The sequence below is a fragment of the Diabrotica virgifera genome, chromosome 1, assembly GCF_917563875.1.
Source record: "Diabrotica virgifera virgifera chromosome 1, PGI_DIABVI_V3a".
NCBI lineage: Eukaryota > Metazoa > Arthropoda > Insecta > Coleoptera > Chrysomelidae > Diabrotica > Diabrotica virgifera.
The window spans coordinates 155070945-155094780 of NC_065443.1; the positions used below are offsets into that span (position 1 = coordinate 155070945).

General features: G+C 32.9%; 1 protein-coding gene across 2 annotated transcripts; it reads right to left on the reverse strand.

The window, feature by feature from the left end:
• Window positions 1–421: 421 nt before the first annotated feature.
• On the reverse strand, window positions 422–23664 carry LOC114337769 (methionyl-tRNA formyltransferase, mitochondrial). 2 transcript variants are annotated; one of them, XM_050641659.1, is made up of 5 exons: window positions 23453–23664; window positions 23202–23402; window positions 20777–21078; window positions 4690–4800; window positions 422–797 (listed from the first exon to the last, which is right to left on the reverse strand). In XM_050641659.1, the coding sequence occupies exons 1-5, from the start codon at window positions 23593–23595 to the stop codon at window positions 439–441; spliced, it is 1116 nt and encodes a 371-aa protein (XP_050497616.1). In that variant the 5' UTR covers window positions 23596–23664; the 3' UTR covers window positions 422–438. The 2 variants fall into 2 exon arrangements, with proteins under 2 accessions (XP_050497616.1, XP_028144106.2); XM_028288305.2 differs by lacking the exon at window positions 4690–4800 and having other exon boundaries at window positions 23453–23657.
• Between the last annotated feature and the right edge of the window lie 172 nt (window positions 23665–23836).

The window sequence follows — 23836 nt, forward strand, 5'->3', positions numbered from 1 at the left end:
CGATTCTATTGGTTAAAAATCTGTATCGTACTGAAAATGTGTATCATAAAGTGCGTTCTCGAGGGCCTGTCGGCGACAAATTAGCAGAAAAACGCATGCGCACTTTAAAATAATATAAATAATATCGTTAATAGATAAATATACCAGGTATATTTACCTAGTATAATTTAATAATTAGTTATTAATACATAATAATATTATTATTACATAATAATAATTAATGTATTAATTAAAAGTAAATATACCTCGAATATTTATCTATTAACGGTATTATTTATATTAAGTGAGGTTAGCAATTGTCGGCGACAATTTGTCCACTGTAGGTACCCGCGAACGCAACTTGAAGCCCATTATGATACCTACAGGTATTGAAATCATAATTGATATATTAAAGTATGAGAGTGGAAGAAACAATAAAAGATAAACATAACAAAGTATTTATTTAAAATATCTCAAGTCTATAACAGTTTTTTTTAAAAACCCATTATTAAAATCAGTGGCGTTCATAACTCTCTTACCATAAACACTAATACTACTAACACTGACTAACGTCATATCAGCACATAACACTTTTAAAACCTTAGTCCGTTTGTCATATTTAACAAAGCCAGGGCCAAATTCTATTTCACTGGCATTAACATCAGTGCAAATCTTGATTTCTGAGAGCTTTGTTGGTATTCCTTGCCAGGTAGACATTACAGGTGAGTATCCTTTTAAAGCTCTGTATAAATTATAAACTTGAGTAGATGTCATCTGGTTCCAACGTATATTTATAAATTCTGGTGTAATTTTTGGGGCTAAAATGGTTATAACTTATGTAATACATACTTACACAAAAAAGGTATATAAAATAATAATATCAAGTGTTGCTATATTCGACCGACAAGGTTGTTGTACAACCCCACAGAACTTAAGCTAATTAGAGAATTTTAATCTAGAAATGCATCTTTTTCTTCTAGTTCCATGATCGTTGGATATCATGTTGGCTAACATCCAATTGAGTACTGAAGATAATGTAATTGAGTGTGGAAACAAATACTTAGGAACATGGACAACATCAAATGTAGACCAAACGAAAGAAATTGAGACACGTATTGAAAGAGCATTTCATCCTTCATTAAACTTAAGAAGTTTCTTTGTTGTCGGGATATAAGGTTAGAACTACGCCTAAGGATGTTTCGGTGTTACGTGTTCTCTAACTCTTCTTTATGGCTTGAAACCGTGGACATTAAAACAAGTGGATCTGAATAAGTTGACCGCCTTTGAATTTTGATTTTACAGAAGAATCCTACGAATATCATGGATTCAAAAAATGTCAAACTTGGAAGTAACGAGAAGGATAGGAAATAAAGAGGAAATTATATTAACTATCAAAAGACGAAAACTTGAGTAGTTAGGACATAATATGATGAGAGGGCAACAATACTCATTGTTACAACTTTTGTATGCAACAAAATTTGAGGAAAGCGAATTTTGGGAAGACGAAGGATATCCTGGCTTAACAACTTAAGGGAATGGTTTGAATGCAGTAGTGCAGAACTATTTAGAGCGGCAGTCCCCATAGCCATGATGATTTCCAACCTACGACAAGATGGAACTTGAAGAAGAATACATATAAAAATATAAATCTATATAGAGTTTAGTTACTAAGACATGTGGCTTAAAAAATTTAAATAATATTTAATTAGAAAAATTATCTTATTCTTAAATTAAATAAGCATATTCAGTATAATTCATAGAATATTAAAAAAATTCAAGAAAAATAAGCCAACGGTGGTAAATTTTTAAAGACATATAAAAAACTCATCATTGGATCATGTAATCAACTATTCTAAATGGGAAATAAGTCATAATTTAACTAAAAACTGATTTTATTAATGTTTTGACGTCCACATCGGATGTCGTTTTCAAAATACAAAATATTAATAAATTATTTTCCATACATACGATCGCCGTTTCCATGGTAACATGCACAATACAACACAATTATTGTTAAACAAAATGTGATACGGCAAAACTTACCAGGAATTACCTTTCAAAACTGTTCAAATATAACAACTGTTAATTATAATTTTAAATAAATAAAGTACCTATATAAATATTAAGAATATTAAATACCTACATATATGTGTATATGTATTTTATTTCAATTTAGGCATATAATATACCTAAAAGCACCTAAAACACATCCAAAACATAGACAAAAACGCATCCATAGAAAAAGTACAGTGTACAACACGTGAAAAAATGGCATATTTCTCCCTCGCTTGATTTGCCAACAAACTTCTGAGCTCTTGAGAAATATGTCTTTTTCTCACTTGTACAATATACTATTTTTAGTTAAATTGTGGCCTATTTCCGATTTAGAATAGCTGATTACAAAAATGCCACAAGGAAATAGCTTCAGAACAATATTGGATCATGTGAAACAAACAATTCAAAAAGATTTTATTAGCTTATGAGTTTCTCGAGCTAACGCTGTCGAGTTTTTGTTAGTTTTAACGATTTTTGACTTTTTGATATCATTCAGAAGTCAAAACAACCTTTTTTGCCAAAAAGGGAGAAAAACAACATATTTATTACAGTAAAACCTCGATATAACGGGCCTCTATTTAACGAATTTCGGATATAACGGACAAAAAATCCGATCAAATGTAAAAAAATTAAAAACGTTCTGTTAACATTATATTTTGATGGCCAAGATGCAGACATAGATTTAAAAGGGTTGGAAGTTCCTGGTTGCTGTAGGACAATACATAATAGTAGCGGAGAAGAAAGTAACTGAGGAAGATGTTTTACAACGGCTAGAAGTAGATGAAGGTGGCACTGAATATAACATCATTACTGAACCTGAACGCAATTAGTCCGTTATATCGAGGTTATACTGTATTGTTAAACAAAACATAAGCATACAACAAAAAATATCTCGAAAGCGTTACCTCAAGAAATGTCTAAAGAAAATATGTATAAACTTTGGTGGATCGATCAAGTAGTTTTTGAGGTACAATGTCCACCGCCTTTGAAAAAAGCTGTTTTGAGAAAAACGCATTTAAAGTTTTGTCAACTTTTATTTTCAATTTATTTTTTGTCTGTCAAATCGTACATTGATGCACACAGGAATATGTTTTTGAATCGCGGAGTAATTTACAAAAGGGAATGGGAACAGCTGTTGAACGTAACTCACTACGCTTAAGCGCGCTGGCGTGAACCTGCTGCGAACCGAGTTGAAGGTAGAGATATTCAAGATTAAGATTCTGTAATAAACTTTATTTTGCTTACCTGTTTACACTGCTTGCCCGGTAACCATGAACGTTAACGCGTAGGCAATACCTCAGCGACCTTTTTTTTTTTTCTCTGATTCTGGCTTTGGTTTAGAACTAGAACCTTTAGCCACGTAATTGTATAACTTATCACTAAGTCAGGGGAGTAATGTGTAGTGTGTGTGTTGAGTAAGTGTCTTGTTACTTTGCAAAGTCGACGTCATTGTCTTTGCTAAGACGCTAATTAAAGAGACGCTAATTGTTTCCGAACGTCTGCGGTCACTCCGGTGAGTACCGATCCCACAAAGACAGAAACTATTATCCATTTATTAATTTGTAATAAATGAAAAATTTCTGCCCCTGGTAGGATTCGAACTCCCGACCGTTCGTTTCAAAGGTAGGCGCTCTTACCACTGCTCCACAGAGGGGGTTTTTATATGTTTTAAATTTTTAAACTGCGACCTATTTTATATGTTTTAAACTTTTAGTTCCAATAAAATTTGATTGATAAACAAATGGGTGAAAGTGGCTATTTTAAAATTGCAGATTGATTGGAGCAAAATTACCGGAAATACAGCATGTTGAACATGTTGATTGAGCGTAGTGAGCAACGGTCAACAGCTGTTCCTATTCTCTTTTCTACATTACTCCGCGATTCGAAAACATATTTATTCCGGTGTGCATCACGTTCCGATTTGACAGACAAATAAGAAATTGAAAATAAGAGTTGACAATACTTTAAACGCGTTTTTCTCATAACTGCTTTTTTCAAAGGCGGTGGACATTGTAACTCAAAAACTAGTGGACCGATCTACCTAAAATTTTGCATATATTTTCTTTATAAATTTCGTGAGGTAGCGCTGTCGAGATATTTTTTGTTTCATGCTTATTTTTTGTTTAACAATAATAAATATGTTGATTTTCGCCCTTTTTGCAAAAAAAATTCGTTGTTTTGACTTCTGAGTGATACCAAAATGTCAAAAATCGTTAAAACTAATAAAACTCGATAACGTTACGTCCAGAAACTCATAAGCTAATAGAATTTTTTTGAATTTTTTTGAATTTTTTATTTCACATGATCGAATGATGAGTTCTGATGTCGACCGCAAAATTCATTTTTTTTGAGGTGTCGTTAAAAATTTGCCACTGTCGGGTTATTTTTCAATATTTTTCCTTCAATTGTTTTGAATATTCTTTGAATTGTACTGAATATGCTGATTTAATTTAAAAATAAAATAATTCTACCATAATTAAAAAAAATCACAAAAATATGCTTACGCTACGCCTTTAAGGACAGCTATGGCCATATTTTGACAGGCAACCCATGCAAATGGTATTTGCCTATGTATGAAATTTAATAAAAAAAATGCTTCATCCGGTAAACAGATGGGTGATAGGCGAGGCAATAAAGTACTAAAATCGGCCTTACCTCCGAAAAAAAAAACAACAACAAGACGGATCTTAATAATTATTTTTACATTCGATTCGTGACGGCGCCAGGAAACTTTGTGACCCCTAGCCATGAGATAATATTGAGAAACTGCAAACAAAAAATGCATTCTTAGTGCATCTTAAACAGCCAATAAAAAAATTCAGAACTCGTCAATTATCGGCGGAAATGAGTTCAATTTTGTTACACGGGGGTTTTTGGGGTCGCTGAAAACGAATATGACGTTGGACGTGATCTCTGAAGTACCTGGTGCCCAGGGTACCTACTGTTTACCTCGTCTTCTAAAGGTTTTGGCAAATTCATTAAAAAAATTGTCAAAAATCATTATTTGGGCGGTTTTTGGGGTCGCTGAACACGAATATGACGTCACAAGTGATCTCCGGAGTACCTGGTACCCAGGGTACCAACTCTTTACCTCGTCTTCTGGAGTTTTCGGCAAATTCATTAAAAAAATTAGTCAAAATTCATTACTTGGGGGTTTTTGGGGTCGCTGAAAAACGAATATGAAGTGATCTCCGGAGTACCTGGTGCCCAGGGTACCTACTGTTTACCTCATCTTCTGGAGTTTTCGGCAAATTCATTAAAAAATTAGTCAAAAATCATTACTTGAAGGTTTTTGGGCTCGCTGAAAAAGAAGATGAAATTGAAAATTATCTCCAGAGTACCTGGTGAATAGGATACCTACTTTTCACGTCAACTTCTGGAATTTTAGTTATACAATCAGTCAAACCTCTAAACTTGGAAGTTACTGGATTCACCGAAAGTTAAAGAAATGGTTTTAATACGAATTCTTTGATTTTGTATTATAAAAATATCCTTATTAAAAAAACGAATATTCACTGTATTGAAAAGTACTCATCTATTCTATGCAGCAGATCCTGACTATCTAACATCTTCCCTGACAAGACAATGTATGGCATGGTGGACACCTACTAGTCCATTCTTTCACGGTTTTTGCTCTAAATTTTAAAGAACCGCTTGGATTGACATGAAATTTGGCATACGTATAGCTTACATGTCAAAGAAAAAAAGTGATATTGTGCAGATGTGTGCTTTTGCCCTGGGGGTGACTTTCACCCCCTCTTGGGGGTGAAGAAATATATGTCCAAAATAAGTCCGGAAATGGATAAACTGACTAATTTTAAGTAACTTTTGTTCTACAGAGCTTTTTCGCCAAGTCAACACTTTTCGAGATATTTGGGAGTGAATATGTTCATTTTTCAAAAAAATAACCACATTTTTAGACGGTTTTTCGCAAATAACTCAAAAAGTAAGTATTTTGTCGAAAAAAACGTTCTCAGCAAAAATAGCTTATAAAAAAGTAAAAAAAATGGTGTACGCGCTAGGTCTCCGGATCTCGTAGAACCAGAATTATAGCCAATGAAAAATAAATTCATATTCATCAAATTTCAAACAGAATATTTCGACGTGAAATATTAAAAAAATTAAGCACTTTTTGGGGAAAACCCATTAAAACTTTTTTAAAGTGTTTAAAAAAAGCTTTATTTCTGTTTTTACAAAAAGTTTCTAGCATTAAATTTAAGCAAGTTACGCTCAAAATAAAGTTGGTCCCTTTTGTTTTTGCAAAAAAAAAATCGGGAAGACCACCCCCTAATTAGCAACTTAAATGAAATTTTTAATCGATTCAAAGTGCTTATTTTTGAAAAAATTTGGTTTCAAAGTAAAATTTTTAAAAAATTAAATTTTTAAAAATATACTTTTTTTCAAAATAACCTAAAAATTGTTAGAGATACCAAAAATCTCGAAAAACAAAAAAAGTCAGATTTGCTTTTCTGAATATCATGTATTTTTTTGTTTTTCTGTTAGACAAAAATTGATTAAGATTTGGTGTTTCTAAATTTGCATACATTCGTGATCAGTGACTCGTTCAACCCCTTTTAACTACAGCCCTTTCAATAATAAGGACTTTGAACCGAGGAAACTTAAAGATCATATAAACAATATATACACGAGTCAAGAAACTTGTGAAGTCGTAACGATTAAGTTCATTTAAGATACTAATTAGGAGGTGATTTTCTCGATTTTTTTACCAAAACCAAAAGGGACTAACTTTATTTTGAGCGTAACTTGCTTAATTTTGATGCTAGAATATTTTTTTATAAAACAAAAATGAAGCTTTTTTTTAACACTTTAAATAAATTGTAATGAGTTTTCTCCGAAATGTGCTTCATTTTTGGTTATTTCACGTTAAAGTATTCCATTTGGAATTTGACGAATATGAACCTATTTTTCATTAGCTATAACTCTGCTTCTACTAGATGTAGAGACGTGATATATACACCATTTTTTTTTTATTTTTTACAGGCTATATTTTTGCTAAGAATGTTTTTTCGACAAAATACTTACTATTTGAGTTATTTGCGAAAAACCTTCTAAAAGCGTGGTTATTTTGTTGAAAAAATGAACATATTCACTGCTAAATAACTCGAAAAGTATTGACTTAGTGAAAAAACTCTATAGAACAAAAGTTACTTAAAATTAGCCAGTTTATCTATTTCCCGACTTTCTTTGGACGAATATTTTTTCACCCCCAAAAGGGGGTGAGAACCACCCCAGGGCAAAAGCACATATCGGCACAATATCACTTTTTTTCTTTGACTTGTTAGCTATGTGTATGCCAAATTTCATGTCAATCCAAGCGATTCTTTAAAATTTAGAGATTTTGCAATAGTTTACCGTTAAAGAACGGACTATACTCAGAAATGCTTAAGAAGAAGATGATGGCTCAATACTCCAATTTTTCAATGTTCGGAACTTTGGCCAACATTTACTTTTTTGCATTCCATTGCACAACTTTTTGATATGAAACTTTACACTGATACTTCTATAAAAGAAGTTATTCTTTATAATGAAATATAATCTTTAGTAATGCAATATTTTCGTTATATACAAAATAGGTAACTAAATATCAACTTTTCATTTTGATTTCAAATTTTTAACTCCCTTAATTTCAGCAACTATAAGCTCCATGGTCTTATAATTACAGGGTGTAACAAAAAGGCAGGTCATAAATTAAAACATGTATTCTGCGACCAAAAATAGTTCGATTGAACCTAACTTACCTTAGTACAAATGTGCACATAAAAAAGTTAGTCCTTTGAAGTTACAAAATGAAAATCGATTTTTTCCAATATATCGAAAACTGTTTCGATATATCGAAAACAGATTTTTTGTTGAAAATGAACAGTGGCATTCTTATGGCAGCAACATCTTAAAAAAAAATAACAGTGACATTTGTACACCCCATAAAAATTTTAAGGGGACCTTGTTCCCTTAAACCCACCCAACCTTTGGTGTACGTTCCAATTAAATTATTATTGTGGTACCATTAGTTAAACACAGGGTTTTTAAAACTTTTTTGCCTCTTAGTATTTTTTTGACAACCCAGTTTTTATCAGGATATTTTGAATATTTTTAAAATCCAAAATATTTTTTTTGTGTGTAAATGGTTAAGTAAGATCATAGAGACATAGTAATAATATTATGAAAACTAATTTATAATTTACATTTTTTTATTATATTTTGAAACATATTAAAAAAGACGCCATATCTCAATAAAAACTGGCTTATCTAAAAAATAATAAGAGACAAAAAAGTTTTAAAAACACTGTGTTTAAAAAATGGTACCATAATAATAATTTAATTGGAACGTACACAAACATTTGGGTGGTCTAAAGGAACAAAACCCCCAAAAATTTTTTATGTAAACATTAAAAAAGAAGCTGCATTTCGATAAAAACTGGCCTATTAAAAAAATACTACGAGGCAAAAAGTTTTATAAACATTGTGTTTAACTAATGGTACCAGAATTAATAATAATTTAGTTGGAACATACATAAAAGTTTGGGGGGTTTAGGGGAACAAACCCCCATAAATTTTTTATAGGGTGCACAAATTTCACTGTTATTTTTTTAATGTTTTCGATATAATATTAGAAAAAATTGGATTTCATTTTGTAACTTCAAAGGGCAGTAACTTTTTTATGTGCACATTTGTACTAAGGTAAGTTAGGTTTAATTGAACTATTTTTAGTCCCAGAATACACTGCTAGGCATAAGTTAAGGATATAGAAAATATATGCTCATTTTCATAGTTGATTTTTTTGTGAACGGATTAATAGATTTCGCTATTTTTTTTTATTATTTTAGATATTTCTTTAGTATTTACACAGTTGTGCAAATATTTACTCAAACTTCTTTTTTGTACTTATACCGGGTGGAAGAAAGAAATGTTTTTTTTTTCTGTCAAGTTTGAAACACCCTGTATGGAGGACGACGTACAATAATGAGTATAGATCGGAATCGTATTATAGTCTTATGTTTTGTGAACATTTTGTTTTTTGAATCTCCCTGATATCTTTAGAAACAAAGAAAATAGGTTGTTTGACTCCTTAACATGTGTTTTAACTGAAACAAAACTAAATTAACAATAAAAAATAACAGTTAACAAAACTTTAAAACAGAAAGGCACATAACGTAAACATTTCTTATCGACACCTATAAGAGTTATAGGTCTGGATCCCGCGTATGAAAAAAAAGTTGATTAATAGCAAGCTGAAAATTTGTTAATAGCTTAAGGGTGTCTAGTCGGATAAACTTTGATATATGGGAACACTGTAACAGGGGCAGTTTTAATTGTGGAACAGGTTAAAAATTTGGAACGGTCAGACCACGAAAACGGCACCTTTATTTTGTCCGACAGAACAGACTTACATTCTCCGAACAGAGATTAAACTCTCATGCAAAAATCAGACTGCTATTTATAACCTGTCATAATTCCTGTCATTTGACATATTCTACATGTTCCACTCATTAAAACGCCCATTTGGTGATAAATAGCAGTCTGATTTTTGCATGAGAGTTTAATCTCTGTTCAGAGAGTTTAAGTCTATTCTGTCGGATAAAATACATGTGCTGTTTTCGTGGTCTGACCGTTCCAAATTTTTAACCTGTTCCACAATTAAAACTTCCCCTGTTCCAGTGTTCCCATATATCAAAGTTTGTCCGACTAGACACCCTTAAGCTATTAACAAATTTTCAGCTTGCTATTAATCAACTTTTTTTTCATACGCGGGATCCAGACCTATTATTTGTCGGCCAGGTAAGCGGTATGCACAGCGCAGCATAAGAGAGACGAGATTGTTTAATGGAGCCTCTGTGATGTTTTGGGGCAGAATTTCCCTGAAAGTAATATGGATTTGGTGTCTACGTGGAGGCTCTTTAAATAACGAGAGGTACATTACACATATTCTTGTTCTTTAAACACTCTTTTCCTTTCGTACTATATATAGGAAATAATTTCATCTTAACCCGGGAGTAGTCGCGCTCACTTCTGTAACGTCGATAGTCGCGTGTGAGATTCTATCTCAAAATACGAATTTAAAACAAATTTTTATTTTGTACTATTTTTATCTACTTTTTAGATTGAAAATATATATTTCTAACAATTTTATTAAAAAAACCTGTGTTAACGGCCACCTGCCAGCATCGGCCACCTGTCCTAACGGCCAGTTTAAAAATTTCCCAAACCAATTATATGTAGACTACAAAAACTGACAATACCGTCCACCTTTCTGTATCGGCCAATAGTTCTTTCATTTTTAGTGGCCGTTACTGACAAATTTTACTGTACATATTACGAAAAAGGGTGAAATGTGAGATTCTATCTAACGGCGCGACTACTCGCGGGTTAAAGCTAATTGGCTCTCCCCAAAGCCATAAATTCCACAAAAATAAGAAGAAGAAAAAAAATTCCTACGCATTACTACACCCTTCCTCGAGGCACTTACGAATTTTTTTCAAAATTGCAAAATTGTTCATCAAGTTACCGAGAAAAAGGATAAAAATTGAGATTTTATCTCACCGCGCGACTACTCGCGGGTTAATGGTATGAGATGGCCTCCTCCTATCATAAGACATGGCCTCCTCACATATTGCAGTCGTCAGTTAAAACACATACTAGTTTCTTTGCTACTAAATATATCAGAGAAATTAAAAAGATAAAAGGTTCACAAAATATGAGACTACAACATAGTATCGATTCATAACCACCTATTCACCTTTTTCTCCCTACAGGGTGTCTCAAACTTTTGTTTCGGTTAAAACACATGTTAAACTACAAACTCGTCTATTTTCTTTGTTTTTAAGGATATCAGGGAGACTCAAAACACAAAATGTTCACAAAACATAAGACTAAAATACGATTCCGATGTGTACTCATTATTGTACCTCGTCCTCCCTACACGGTGTTTCAAACTTAACATAAGAAAAACATCTCTTTTCTTCCACCCGGTATAAGTACAAAAAATAAGTTTAAGTAAATATTTTCACAACTGTGTAAATACTAAAAAAATATCTAAAATAATAAAAAAAATTATCGGAATCCGTTCACGAAAAAATCAACTATGAAAATGAGCATAAATTTTCTATATCCCTAACTTATGCCTCGCAGTATATGTGATTTAATTTATGACCTGCCCTTTTGTTACACCCTGTATATTTAAGATCAGATCAAATATAGAAAAAACTTGTATGCCTCTACTATTTTGACTTAACGAGTATTTTATGACACTTTAACTGAATTAACATACTGTCTCTGCTTATATTATTTACATTTTAAAATATTCTGTACTATTCTGGCAATATTTATACAGTGTTGAGCGCGCTAATAACCGGCAAAATAACGTAAAAGATGGAACACATAATACATTGCTAAACAAAAAGAGATGAAACTAGTGGAGGTGGAAATGATCGTTATAAACGTATAAGAGGAGTGACAACTGTCACTGTGAGTAGAATTTTATAAAATACTCCTGTCACAGATGTCTAAAGGTGAGAAACTACAGTGCGTCCATAAAGTAACGCATACATTCGTTATTTCGTAAACTGGCGACTTTAAGGAAAAAACCCGAAACAGCTCGATTTTTATTTTTAAATTACGATTTTTTGGCATATATATCATACTAGTGACGTCATCCATCTGATCGTGATGACGTAATCGATGATTTTTTTAAATGAGAATAGGGGTCATGTGAAAGCTCATTTGAAAGGGTGTTCAATTCTCTATTCACTAATATAAACATTAACATAATTATGTATACAGGGTGTTCAAAAAAACATTTTTTAAATCCAAATAATTGAGACAAAAAGAAGAATGTATGTAATTTATTTAATTCAAAATACATTTTACTATATATATAACACCGGTTTATAGCGTCCTGCGCCTTCCGGTTCCTATTCTCCAGCCGCGTCGATCTGTCCAATCTCCTGGTCGGAGATCTCTCTCAGACATGGCTTTCTGGATTCCACTTATCCAGGTTGTTTTCGGTCTGCCCCTTTTTCTTCTTTCCGGGGGTTGCCATTCCATTATTAGCTTTGGGAGTCGATGTTCCTCCATTCTTTGTACATGGCCATACCAACAAAGTTGTTTTTGTTGGACTTCTACAATTATGTTTGTTTTGCTATTCATAATATCTCGTACCCATTCATTCGTTATATGTGAGAGTCTGGAGATGCAGGCCGATCTTCGCCAGAAGTCCATTTCCAGTGCGAGCAACTTCTGTTCTGTTCGCTTATTCAGTTGCCAGGTTTCACATCCATACAGTACCACGCTTTTATTATAAAGCTGTGATTTCTTTTCTTTTGATATGGTTTTTGACCAAAGTAGTGAGTTCAGAGCTCCTATTACCTTCTTTCCTTTCATAATTCTTTCCTCTATTTCGAATTCTGTCCTTCCACTTTGTTGGATTCTCGTTCCAAGGTATACATAATCAGAGCTTGGCTCGATAACCATATCATCCTCTAGTTGTAACTCACTTTTCTGTCCTCCTATACTAGTGTGACCAACTAGCCCGAAAAATCCGGGACATGACCCGAATTACGAATTCGTGTCCCGGCGTCGCGGACAAGGCTTCCGGGCCATCCAAATTTTCAAAGTTTTGGTAAAATTCTATTTTGAAATTTTGAATACGTTATTCTTCTAAGAATTCACATCAAATTGTGGGACGAAAAAGAGTGGACAATTTCTAGAGTGTAATACTAATACCACATCCAAAACGCATGCATTTTATATTGTCGTATTATAGTTCTACGAAAACTAAAACGGTGGACTTTTTTTCGGTTCTGTATTTTAATTATCGTCTTCTGAAAAAAATGGCCCGATTTTCATTGAAAAGTCCCGGATTTCAGGTATTTTTTCAGCCTTGTCCCGGATTCGACTGAATTGGAGTTGGTCACACTACCTATACACATGTATTTGGTTTTCTTTATATTAACGTATAGGCCCCATTTTTTGTATTCTCGAAACAGCCGGTTTGTCATAAATATTAGATCATCTTTATATTAGGTACGATAATACGAAATACATTTTACTACTATCAGAAAACAGAAAAAAAATTTATTTGACAATTAAACATTGATTTTCTCTTAAACGAAATATTCATTTCTCCATTCTTCTCTCTCTCTCTCTCTGATTTCCTTCCTATATTTCTAATTTCCATACTTCTTAAGTCTTCTTCCACTTATTTAGGCCTGCATCCTGTCTCCATCTGAGTTTAGGCCTGCCTCTGGTTCTTGTACCTGGTGGTATCCATTCGGTTATAACTCTTTACGGATTGTTCTTCTCTCTTCTCATTATGTGTCCATACCATCTAATTCTCTGTGCTTTTATTGCTCTAACTATGTTCTCTTGACCCATCCATTCTTGTATTTCGTGGTTCATCCATTGCCTTGCATCCTCTTCGTTTTCCCTCTTTGGTCCCAGAATTTTTCTCATAATTTTTCTCTCAAAAACTTTCAGCTGCTCTTCTTCTCTTGCTGTTAATGTGAATGTCTCCAAAGCATATAGCACTATTGGTCTTATGGTCGTTTTGTAGATTTTCATTTTTGTATTTCGGCTTTCTTCTCATCTTTGAAAATTTTTTTATTTCTGTAGAATGCTTTGTTTCCTGCTTGAATTTTTCTTTTCATATCTACACTTTCATTTCTTCTGTTGACTAATACTCCCAAATATTTGAATGTTTCAACCTCTTTGAAGCTGTGTGCGTCTATTGTCATTTCTGTCAGTTGCGTCTTCTTTTTACTTTATCGTAGTATATCGTATATACGTAGTATAGTATAATAGATAAAGTTATAGGATCGTGCAAAAAAAAAAATTCAGATTGCACTTTTTTTCGACGTTTTGAGTCCCCCTGAGTCTAAAAAGCAAATAAAAAAAACATGTCGGAAGTATGTACGTACGTATGTACGTACCTACGTATGTCGCCACCGCCCAGCAAAAACTACTGGACCGATTTCGATGAAATTCGGTATGAGTAAGTTTAAGAGAATTTTGTCGAGAAACTAAGCTTTTAAAAAAACCTCTCAAAGGGGGGCCGAAATAGGGGGGTTATTTAGGGCCCATTTTTGCAAATTTTGACTGAAATGAATGAAATTCAACTCAAAGTTAGCCCATCGATAGGTAAGTAAAAATACCGAATTTGACATTTCCAAATTCAAAATGGCGACCAACATGGCCGACCGCCCACCCGACTGATTTCCCTACCTATCTAAAAACTGTTTAAGATAAGTTTAATTTGAAAAAGTCGTTATATAGCCTAAAGATGGGACTATAAGAAGAATATTATCGTTTTTCAGAAAAAGTTACGGGTTACCTATATTTAAGGGGTCAAAATTTGACATAAATTTGAACTAGATTTTCTCAAAAATGGCTCCAAGGAATTTTTTTATTTTTTGATATATTTTTGATATCCTGTCGGTAAATTGAATGACAACAGTCAGATTTCTTAACTCCCCCTAGGAGGGGAGTTATGAATTTTTTATAAAAAAATATTCGAGTGCCCGTAACTTCCTTCTTAATAAAAGCTAAAATTTGAAATTTTGCAGACATATATGGTACTTTATTATCTATTATCACAATAAATTTTACCAAAAATATGGCTTCCGGTTGAACCGGAAATGAAGAAAAAATCTTATTTTTTAGATACGCTCTGTACATTTTTACATATTTTGAAAGAATGCAAAATTACCTTTCCAATGACATAAAATTCGTTGCTGTAGCTCAAAAACTCGAAAAGTTACGGTAAATAGAAATTTTGCTATAATCTTATGTGTGTCCTCTCTCACGCGATCATAGCAGAGCATTATTGTAGGGCAGTCAATGAGGGTATTTGGCTCCGAATTCCATCCTACTACATTGATGTAACTTGATATTTTCACAGTAAGTAGGGAATAGCCCAAGAAACAAAATCTACCCTATATACTATGGCGCTTTTTATCTTGGGACGGTTCCCATTTCTTCAAGGGGGTGGAAAATTTGTTGGTCAAAATAAGCAAGGAAGTGGCTAAAGAACCTATTTCTAAGCAAAAACTGGTCTATACTTTTTTTGAGAACTCAATACTTTTTGAGTCTTGCGTAGTTAAAAATTGACCATTTTCATTGAAAAATGACACCTTTTCGGACGGATTTTTTGTGAATCCTTAAAAACTATGCATCGAACTAAAAACACTATATAAAACATTTTTTAGATTTTAAATAATAAAGAGATTCGTTCTTTCGTAAATGTTCTATTTATAATACAAAAAGAGATATGGTAGGTGAAAATAGTTTGTTTTTTGGTGCATGCACAAATTGATGTATTCAACTTGAAATAACAAAGGAACGGTAGGTTTAAGGTGTATAATGCTACCAACACCTTTTGTAGTGTTTGAAAAGGCCTTTAAAATGAGCACCGTTAAATGTCGGTTACTTACAAACTAAGCGAGATATTGTGCAAAAAAATATATGACTAATGTACTTTAAGGAAAAATGAGAAGTATTTACATTCAACTCCCCATCCACCATAATTTAAATGCATTGTTTTTCTTTTGCAATACCTTTTAATATAGTGTTATTCTACTTTCAAAAAGTTGAACGGGTTTAAAATGACTGGTTTTTCTAAAAAATGTGATCAAATTATAGAATGCATTTTTAAATTTTCTTAAAAATCTTCCTTTTTCTCCATGTGATTCGAAAATAAAAATATTTCACCCCTGAGAAGTGGTGGGAACCGCCCCCATGATAAAAGCGCCATAGTATATAGGATAGACTTTGAATCAGGAGATTGGGCTACTCCCAAAATTTGATTAAAATCCATGGAGTAGGATAGAATTCGGAGGTAATATCTTGTTCTTAATCTCGCTCATTGACTGGCGGAATCGAAATAGAATGAAATGTAAATATTGTAAACTATTAATTTCTCAGAAAAATGAACTAATTTGAAATGACAGTATGACTATAATATTCTATTGATTTATGCCATAATCTATACATCTATAGTGTGTCCCCGAAATATGGCATCGAACATTTTCTCAACTGCAGGAATTAATGATGCGTAGAACCATAAAATACTTTCAAGTACACAAGGTGTTTCTAAAATTTCAAAATAACGAGTAGCTTTGTTATTTTTATAGAATGCCAGTATCTAGTACCATAACGATAATATATCGGTAAGATATCCGTCCAGCGTTTTTTTACTTACATTCATATATTTTGTTTTATTTTCATTTATTTCCAGTCCTCTCAGTTTGGATTCGTTTTCTATTTCTTGAAAGGTTTTCTTTAATGCCTTTTTATCTGTTGCTACTATGGTTATATCGTCCGCGTATCCAATTATTTGTACTGTATTTTTATTTATAGTTCCTGCGTTTGACAACTTTTTTATTATCTTGTTTAATGATAGAATAAATAGTACCGTTGAGAGCGCATCTCCTTGTCTTACTCCATTTTTTATTTTTACTATTTCTGTTCTCTCTCTTCCGGTGTTTATTGTTGCTTGGGAATCTCGCATTGTCATTTCTATCATTCTTATAATTTTATTTGGTATTTTGCTCTCTTGTAAGTCTTGGATCATTTTTCTTCTACTTAGTTTGTCAAAAGCCTGTTTAAAGTCTAGAAAAAGTATATGTGCTTCTCCGTCGTACTCGTATGTTTTCTCTATCGCTTGTTTTAGTGTATGGATAGCATCTATCGTGGATCTTCCTTTTCTGAAACCGTACTGGTAGTCTCCTATGCTTTGTTCTGTGTATATTGTTAGTCTGTCTCTAATTATACCAGTCATTACTTTATATGTTACATTCAGTAAATTAATTGCTCGGTAGTTTTTACATATCCTGTGGTCTCCTTGTTTTGGGATTATCACTATAATTCCTTTCTTCCATTCTTCGGGCATTGTTTCCTTATTCCATATATTCTGTATTAGTTCATAAATCTTTCTGTATAGTGCCTCACCCCCGTATTTTATAAGTTCTGCACATATTCCGTCGTCTCCCCCTGTTTTCCCGTTTTTCAGTTTGCATATTGTATCTTTTACTTCTGTATAGGTCAATTCTTCTTCTTCACCTTGTTCCGGGTTCATTATTGTTTCTCTTTCTTCTTCTATATCCGTTTCTTGATACATTTCTTCGAAATACTTCTGCCATGTTTCTGCTTCTATGGCTACATTAGCTGTCCGTTTTCTACTACCTAGCTTTAAGTATTGGTACAGTGGTTTTTAATTGTGTCTCTTATTTTCTGTTTCGATCTCGTTCATAATTTCGTCTACTTTTTTATTTTTCTTTGATTTAAACAATTTCTTTGTCTTTTTCCTTTGATCTTGGTATTTTTCTCGTTCCTCTTCTTTACCTGTGCTTAACCATTTCAATCTTGTTTTATTCTTTTCGTCCACTGCTAGTTTGCACTTGTCGTCAAACCAATTGTTTCTTCTTTCTTTTTGCATTTTTCCAACCACTTTCTCTGCTGCTTTGTTTATTCCTTGTTTGATTTTTTTCCACTGCTCCTCCATTTCTTGTTCCTCCTTGAACTGCATCTCTGCATTTACTTCTTTTACAAATCTTCTTTTTACTCCTTTATCTTTCAATTTATCTACGTCCCATCTTCCCTGTGTTTTTCGTCTTTCATTCTTTGTTGTTGTTATTTTACATTTTGCAATCACTAGCATATGGTCCGAATCGATGTTTGCCCCTCTGTGAGATCTCACGTCATTTATCGACTGTTTGTGTGACTTTTTAATAAGTACATGGTCTATTTGATTCCCCTCCAGACTGCCTGGTCTCATACATGTTATCTTGTGTATGTTTTTGTGTTTATATCTCGTGCTACTTATGTCCATGTTTAATGCCGCTGCTAAATTACATAATCTTTCTCCATAATTGTTTGTTGTGCTATGTAATGAGTTTTCCCCTGCAACCTCCCTAAAGCATTTTTCTTTACCTATTTGTGCGTTGAAATCGCCTATAATAATTAATATATCTGCTCCCGGGATTTTTTCGGCATTTTCTTCTAGTGTTTCATAGAACTGTTGTTTTATTAAGTCATCACTGTTTTCTGTGGGTGCTAGACATTTATTATGGACAACTTGTTCGGTTTGCTGTTTACTCTTATGTATGATAATCTTTGACTTATGGGTTTAAATTCCATAACTTTATGCCGCATTTCCCCTTAACACAATAAAAGCAGTTCCTCCATATCCTTGTTTTTCTTCTCCAGCATACCATACTGTATAATTTTCTTTTTCGATTTTTCCGTGTCCCCCCACCTGGTTTCTTGAATTCCTGCAATATCTATATTGTATTGTTTCAACTGTGTCGCTAGCTCTTTCATTTTTCCTTCTTCTAGCAGTGTCCTGACGTTCCATGTTCCAATTTTTTTTGTCATTTTCTTAATTCTCCTCCTTTTTTGTATTTTTCTTATGATTTTGAATATACCGTGACTTATTTACCTCTTCGTTTGCGTTGTCTGTTTCCTTTTCATCCATCCATTCTCTTTTGTCTAGTTTGGAACATTTTCAATTTCTATTAGTTTATTTTCTCTTGCATTCCATTTTGGCACTTTGTCATTTATTTCTAATTTCTGGTATCTGATTTTTACTTTTGCTCCTTTGCTTCTCTGTTGTTTTGCTATGTCTCTGATTTCTTTTTGTATCTTTGCTTCCTTGAACGTCAGCGCTGCATCTATGTATATTTCTCTACAGTCTCTTCTGTATTTGAGTTTACCTTTTTCTTGCAGTATTTTCTGTTTGTCTTCCCAGCTCTTCGTTTCTATTATACATTTCCTGTATCGTGTCTTAAACGCACTTTTAACTTCTATTTTCAGTTGCAGCTCTGTTTCCATCATTTTTTGTATGTTTTCTCTTAGTCTAACTTCATCTTCCAGATCTACCTCAATTCCTGTTATGATTAATTTATTGCGTATTTTTTTTATCGATCTTCTCTAATCTATTCTCCATGAGTGTTAACGCTTTTTTGAGTTCTTCGTTTTCTTTCTCCCATTTTTGTTCTTTTTTTTCTACTTCTCTTTTTAAATTTTCTGTTTCTGCTTTGTTTTGCTTAAGCTTCTGCTTAATATCTTCCAGTTCGTTTTTCATATCCTTGATTTCATCTTTAGTTTCTGTTTTGCTTTCCAAGATATCTTCTTTAATTTCTTGGCTTATCTGGCTTAGCAATATCTTAATCTCTTCCATGTCCGTTAATATTGTACTTACTTTTTTTATGGGCATGTCTGGAGCTTTTTTGCTTTTATGTTGCTCTTCTTTGTCTTCTTCAATCGAGCTGTCGTGCTCCGGTTTGTGTCTTTTTCCTTCGTTTTTATTTTCTTCGTTGTTCATCTGTTTGTCTTGTTGTTTGTTTTCTAGACTGAAAATCTGTATCAATATAAAGCGAGAAAAATATATTTTTAGTTCACTTAAAGCTTATAATAAACAGAAAAATAGCAAAATGTAACCTGTGTCTAATAATAATTATTACTTTTTGCCTAACCAATTTAGCTCCTAAATGAGAGCGCTGCTGAACCTATAATAAGAAGTACTTTGCAATGCGGAAGGTACCCACCCCCAATCAACTCGGCGGAGGGCTGATACCTATCACTGCTCAGTTTTCTTCTTATTTTTAATTACGTTTTGGTAAGGTCTCAGATATTTTGCACACGCCGGCAACGTCGCAGAATATTTGGCCGTACTTCTGTTTGCTAATTTATTTATGGCTTTCAGTAATTAAATATTCATTAATGGTTAATTATACACGTTTTTGTTGTATTCCATGTTTGTTGTATTTGTAACTTAAAAAAAATATTGTTCTATATAATACTATTGCAAATCTTCTCTCTTACGTGCATCAAATTAACAAAAAGATGACTTACAGTTGAAATGTGGAACTCAACACACACTTTGTGAAAATTTCACCAAAAACCAATGTTTACTTCCGTACTAAAACAACTTTTTTGCACCAGAGATCAAATCCACTTGTGTTCACACCAACTTTTAACACTTTAGTGTTATAAACATATTTATAACATAAATAATTATGTTAATATTTATATTAGTGAATAGAGAATTGAATACCCTTTCAAATGAGCTATCACATGACCCCTCTTCTCATTAAAAAAATCATCGATTACGTCATCAGGCCCCTATGGATGACGTCACTAGTATGATATATATCCCAAAAAATCGGAATTTAAAAATAAAAATCGACCTGTTTCGGGATTTTTACTTAAAGTCGCCGGTTTATGAAATAATGAATTTATGCGTTACTTTATGGACGCACTATATGAATTTTAATGTTAATTTATATGTTTATAACGATCATTTCCACCTCCACTAGTTTCATCTGTTATTGTTTCGCAATGTATTATGTTTTCCATCTTTTGCGTTATTTTGCCAGTTATTACCACGCTCATCACTGTATATTGTGTAGTCTCTAATCTAATTTTAGTAGTTATTAAAATTCCTTATTATTCACATTATGCACACATTTTTGTCCATCTCATTTTTGTTACTTCTCCAATGTTTCTCTTTGTTTTTCAATTAAAATTACATCAACAATCAAACTGATTATCAGAAAAATTGATATACACAAAACATGGATATAAATATTAATAAATAATGTAACTGCTACCAAATAAGTAACACATACTTATTATAAAAATGTGTGAATAACTTATAAATAAAATTATCAATAATTGTAAACAAGCAAGTATTCCAGTAGAGTGTATTTTCAACATCTCAGCAACTTACCATATGATACATTATCATTAGATTGAGGTACAGCACTTTGTATATAATTAGGTAAGTCTTCTAATGTTTTCATTAAAGATTTAGCTCCTAATTCTCCTAGACACTGATGTAATTCAGGCATCTCAGTATTGTCTCCTATAGGAACTTTCTCTTGCAACAAAATTTCCCCTACATCAAAATGGTGTGGCTTAATTCTCATTACTGTAATACCTGATTCTTTGTCTCCATGTGCAATGGCATGTATTATAGGTGCTGCTCCTCTCCATTTAGGTAAAATACTTGCATGGACATTGAGGATGCCACTGAAATATATTTTAATAAAATGAGGATTTACTAAAACTCCTTTAACCCTCCGGCAGACGCGCTATGGGGCGTTTATGCCGCCTTTTTAGTAATTTCAAGATTTCCTAAAGTAATATCTGTTACTTCCATGTCTCTGTCACGCTATTCTCACATGACTATATTTAATAACTTAGGACGCACATACTGTGCCACTGTCAGTTTATGGTTTGTTTAATTGTCAGTAAGACACTGAAGTAATAGGTGTTGAATTGGGTAATAAGTCTGCTGACTCAGAAATTTGCTGTAAGAATGAAAAAGGTCAATGTTAAGGCGCTGGTATGTTAGTCTGGTAGTTGTAGTAAGGAAGTTGTTAAGACTATAGTTAATACACTGGATTGGGTAATGGAAACTAACTGTAGCCCTAGTTGTTCTTAGTGGAACATGAATACCTATTCATTTTTTGAAGAAGCTCTGTAGTTCCAGTTTTTCCATGTAGGATATTCTAGAAAGTGATGAGATCACTTCTTGTATGATAGGTAATGATTGGTGCCATATTTAGATTAAGAATATCTGCTCATTGCAGTTGCCCAAGATATTAAGTTTATATGCAATTTGTTTTAAAAATTTGTGGTCAACTAACCGAAGAGCGTTAATTATATACGTACCATAGACATGAGGCCTATTCAATATGGGGATGGACTAAGGCACAGTAGAGGGTTTTTAAAGCTGTAATATTTGTGGCTGTAATATTGTGTATACATCTCCTAATAAAACCAAGCATCTGGAAAGCCTTATTAACAACATTATCTAGATGACGAGAAAGCTGTAAGTTTGTATCGAGGGTGACCCCCAAGTCTTTAAAACAAGAAATTCTTTCAAGAGTATAGTGACCAATATTATAGTCAAAGACAATAGCATTTCTAGAGCGGGAAAAAGTCAAGGTTTTACATTTAGTTGGCTTAAGTTACATGCCACACAATATGCCACATACCGACTGCTCTACGCAAGTGAAAACTGGACAATTCTGGAAAAACATAAGAGCAGAATAAATGCGATGGAGATGAGACATTTAAGAAGGATAGTTGGAAAGACAAAATGTAATAGATTAAGCAACGAGACTATTAGGAGAATGGCCAACCAAGAACCAATAATGAATAAACTAAAAAAGAGACAAATGAATTGGTATGGGCATTGGTATGATGAGGGTGCAACCCAACAGAATTACGAGAAGAGTCCACGAAGCAAGGAACATTGTTAAAAGAAAAAGAGGCAGACCAAGAAAAAAATGGATACAGCAAATAGTAGAGGCGGGAAAAGTTAAAGGAAAATCACTGGAGGAATTAAAAATAATGGCAGAAAACAGAAAAGAATGGAAGAGATGGGTGAATGTAAATTAAAATAGCGATCCCAAATCCGACACCCTGATTGGGTACAAGGAAGGGGAGAAAGAAAGAAAGAAAGTTACATGCCATTTCTTTTACACAACTCTAGCAAGTTATTTAAATCATATTGCAGTTTTTCACAATCATCAGGGGATTTAATTAGACAGCTTAATTTTAAGTTGTTAGCAAAGAGCAAGAATAAACAGATAGTGAAGCATTCATTTATATAGTTTATGAAACTATTAAACAAGAGTGGCCCAGGGTGAGAGCCTTAAGGCACTCCTGATGAAACTTAGATAATTTTTGAAAGAAAAGTGCCAATTTTAACGGTTAGTCTATGATCAGATAAGTAGCTTTGGATCCTTAACAATAAAATCTAATCAATCCCCATTGGTTTTAACTTATGCAACAAAATAGTATGTGGCACTCTGTCAAATACCTTGGAGAAGTCAGTGTATATTGTACCCACTTAATACCCCTTCTCCAAGGCATCCAAGAAGTCCACCTGAGTGGACTTCTTGTTGGATGGTACTAAGTATGGATGTAATATTATGGTATTTTTGTACTTTTTGATATAAAGGATATGATTTAACTATCTCAGATTTACAATTATTTATATTAAGGATAAGTGTAGGTTTAACTTTTGAATTTAATTTATGTTTTTCTGTTTGCAGCATAAAGTGCCGCTGTGCGCCCACTCTTGTGACTTTTAAAAGCATGCCTGACGGAGGGTTACGAATGTCTTAATTAAATTTACTTACTATTGGAACTTTGCAATAATAGCTTCGGGTATCAAGTAACCAAAAGAGACTACCAATCCTACATCATAAGTCCTATCCCCAGGAATATGTGGCCAGTCATAGAGAGGAAGATTATGTTTTTCTGCATATTTATGAACAACATTGGCATTTTTTTTCAAACTAGTTAGTACATCTAGTTTATTAATTAATTCAGACTTCGAACTGAAAGTAAAATAGTTATTGAAGAAGTAGTAAATTTAAAACAAACTTACTGGTATCTATTAAGTAATTTTAAAGTATATAAAGAGAATTGATCTGTTCCAAAAAATAGAACATTCCATGGTGGTTTTGACGAGTAGTGCCGTATAGGTAAAACACTAACTGTTATCCTTTCAGAAATCCATAAAAATTTCATTTCCAAAATCTAACATTTTTATTCTTAAAAAAATAAATAATATAGGTTAGGTTCATAGAATGCAAAATATTTATTTGACATGGAACAATAATTATTTCATTCATAGGCGTAGGCGGATATTTTCTGAATATTTTGTTGATTCATATTTTTTGTCTCCAATGTAATTTTGAAAAGTGCAAAGGCTACAGGTGTTATTTTCATTCGATTCTATTGCATTTTTATGTAAATGTATACAACTATT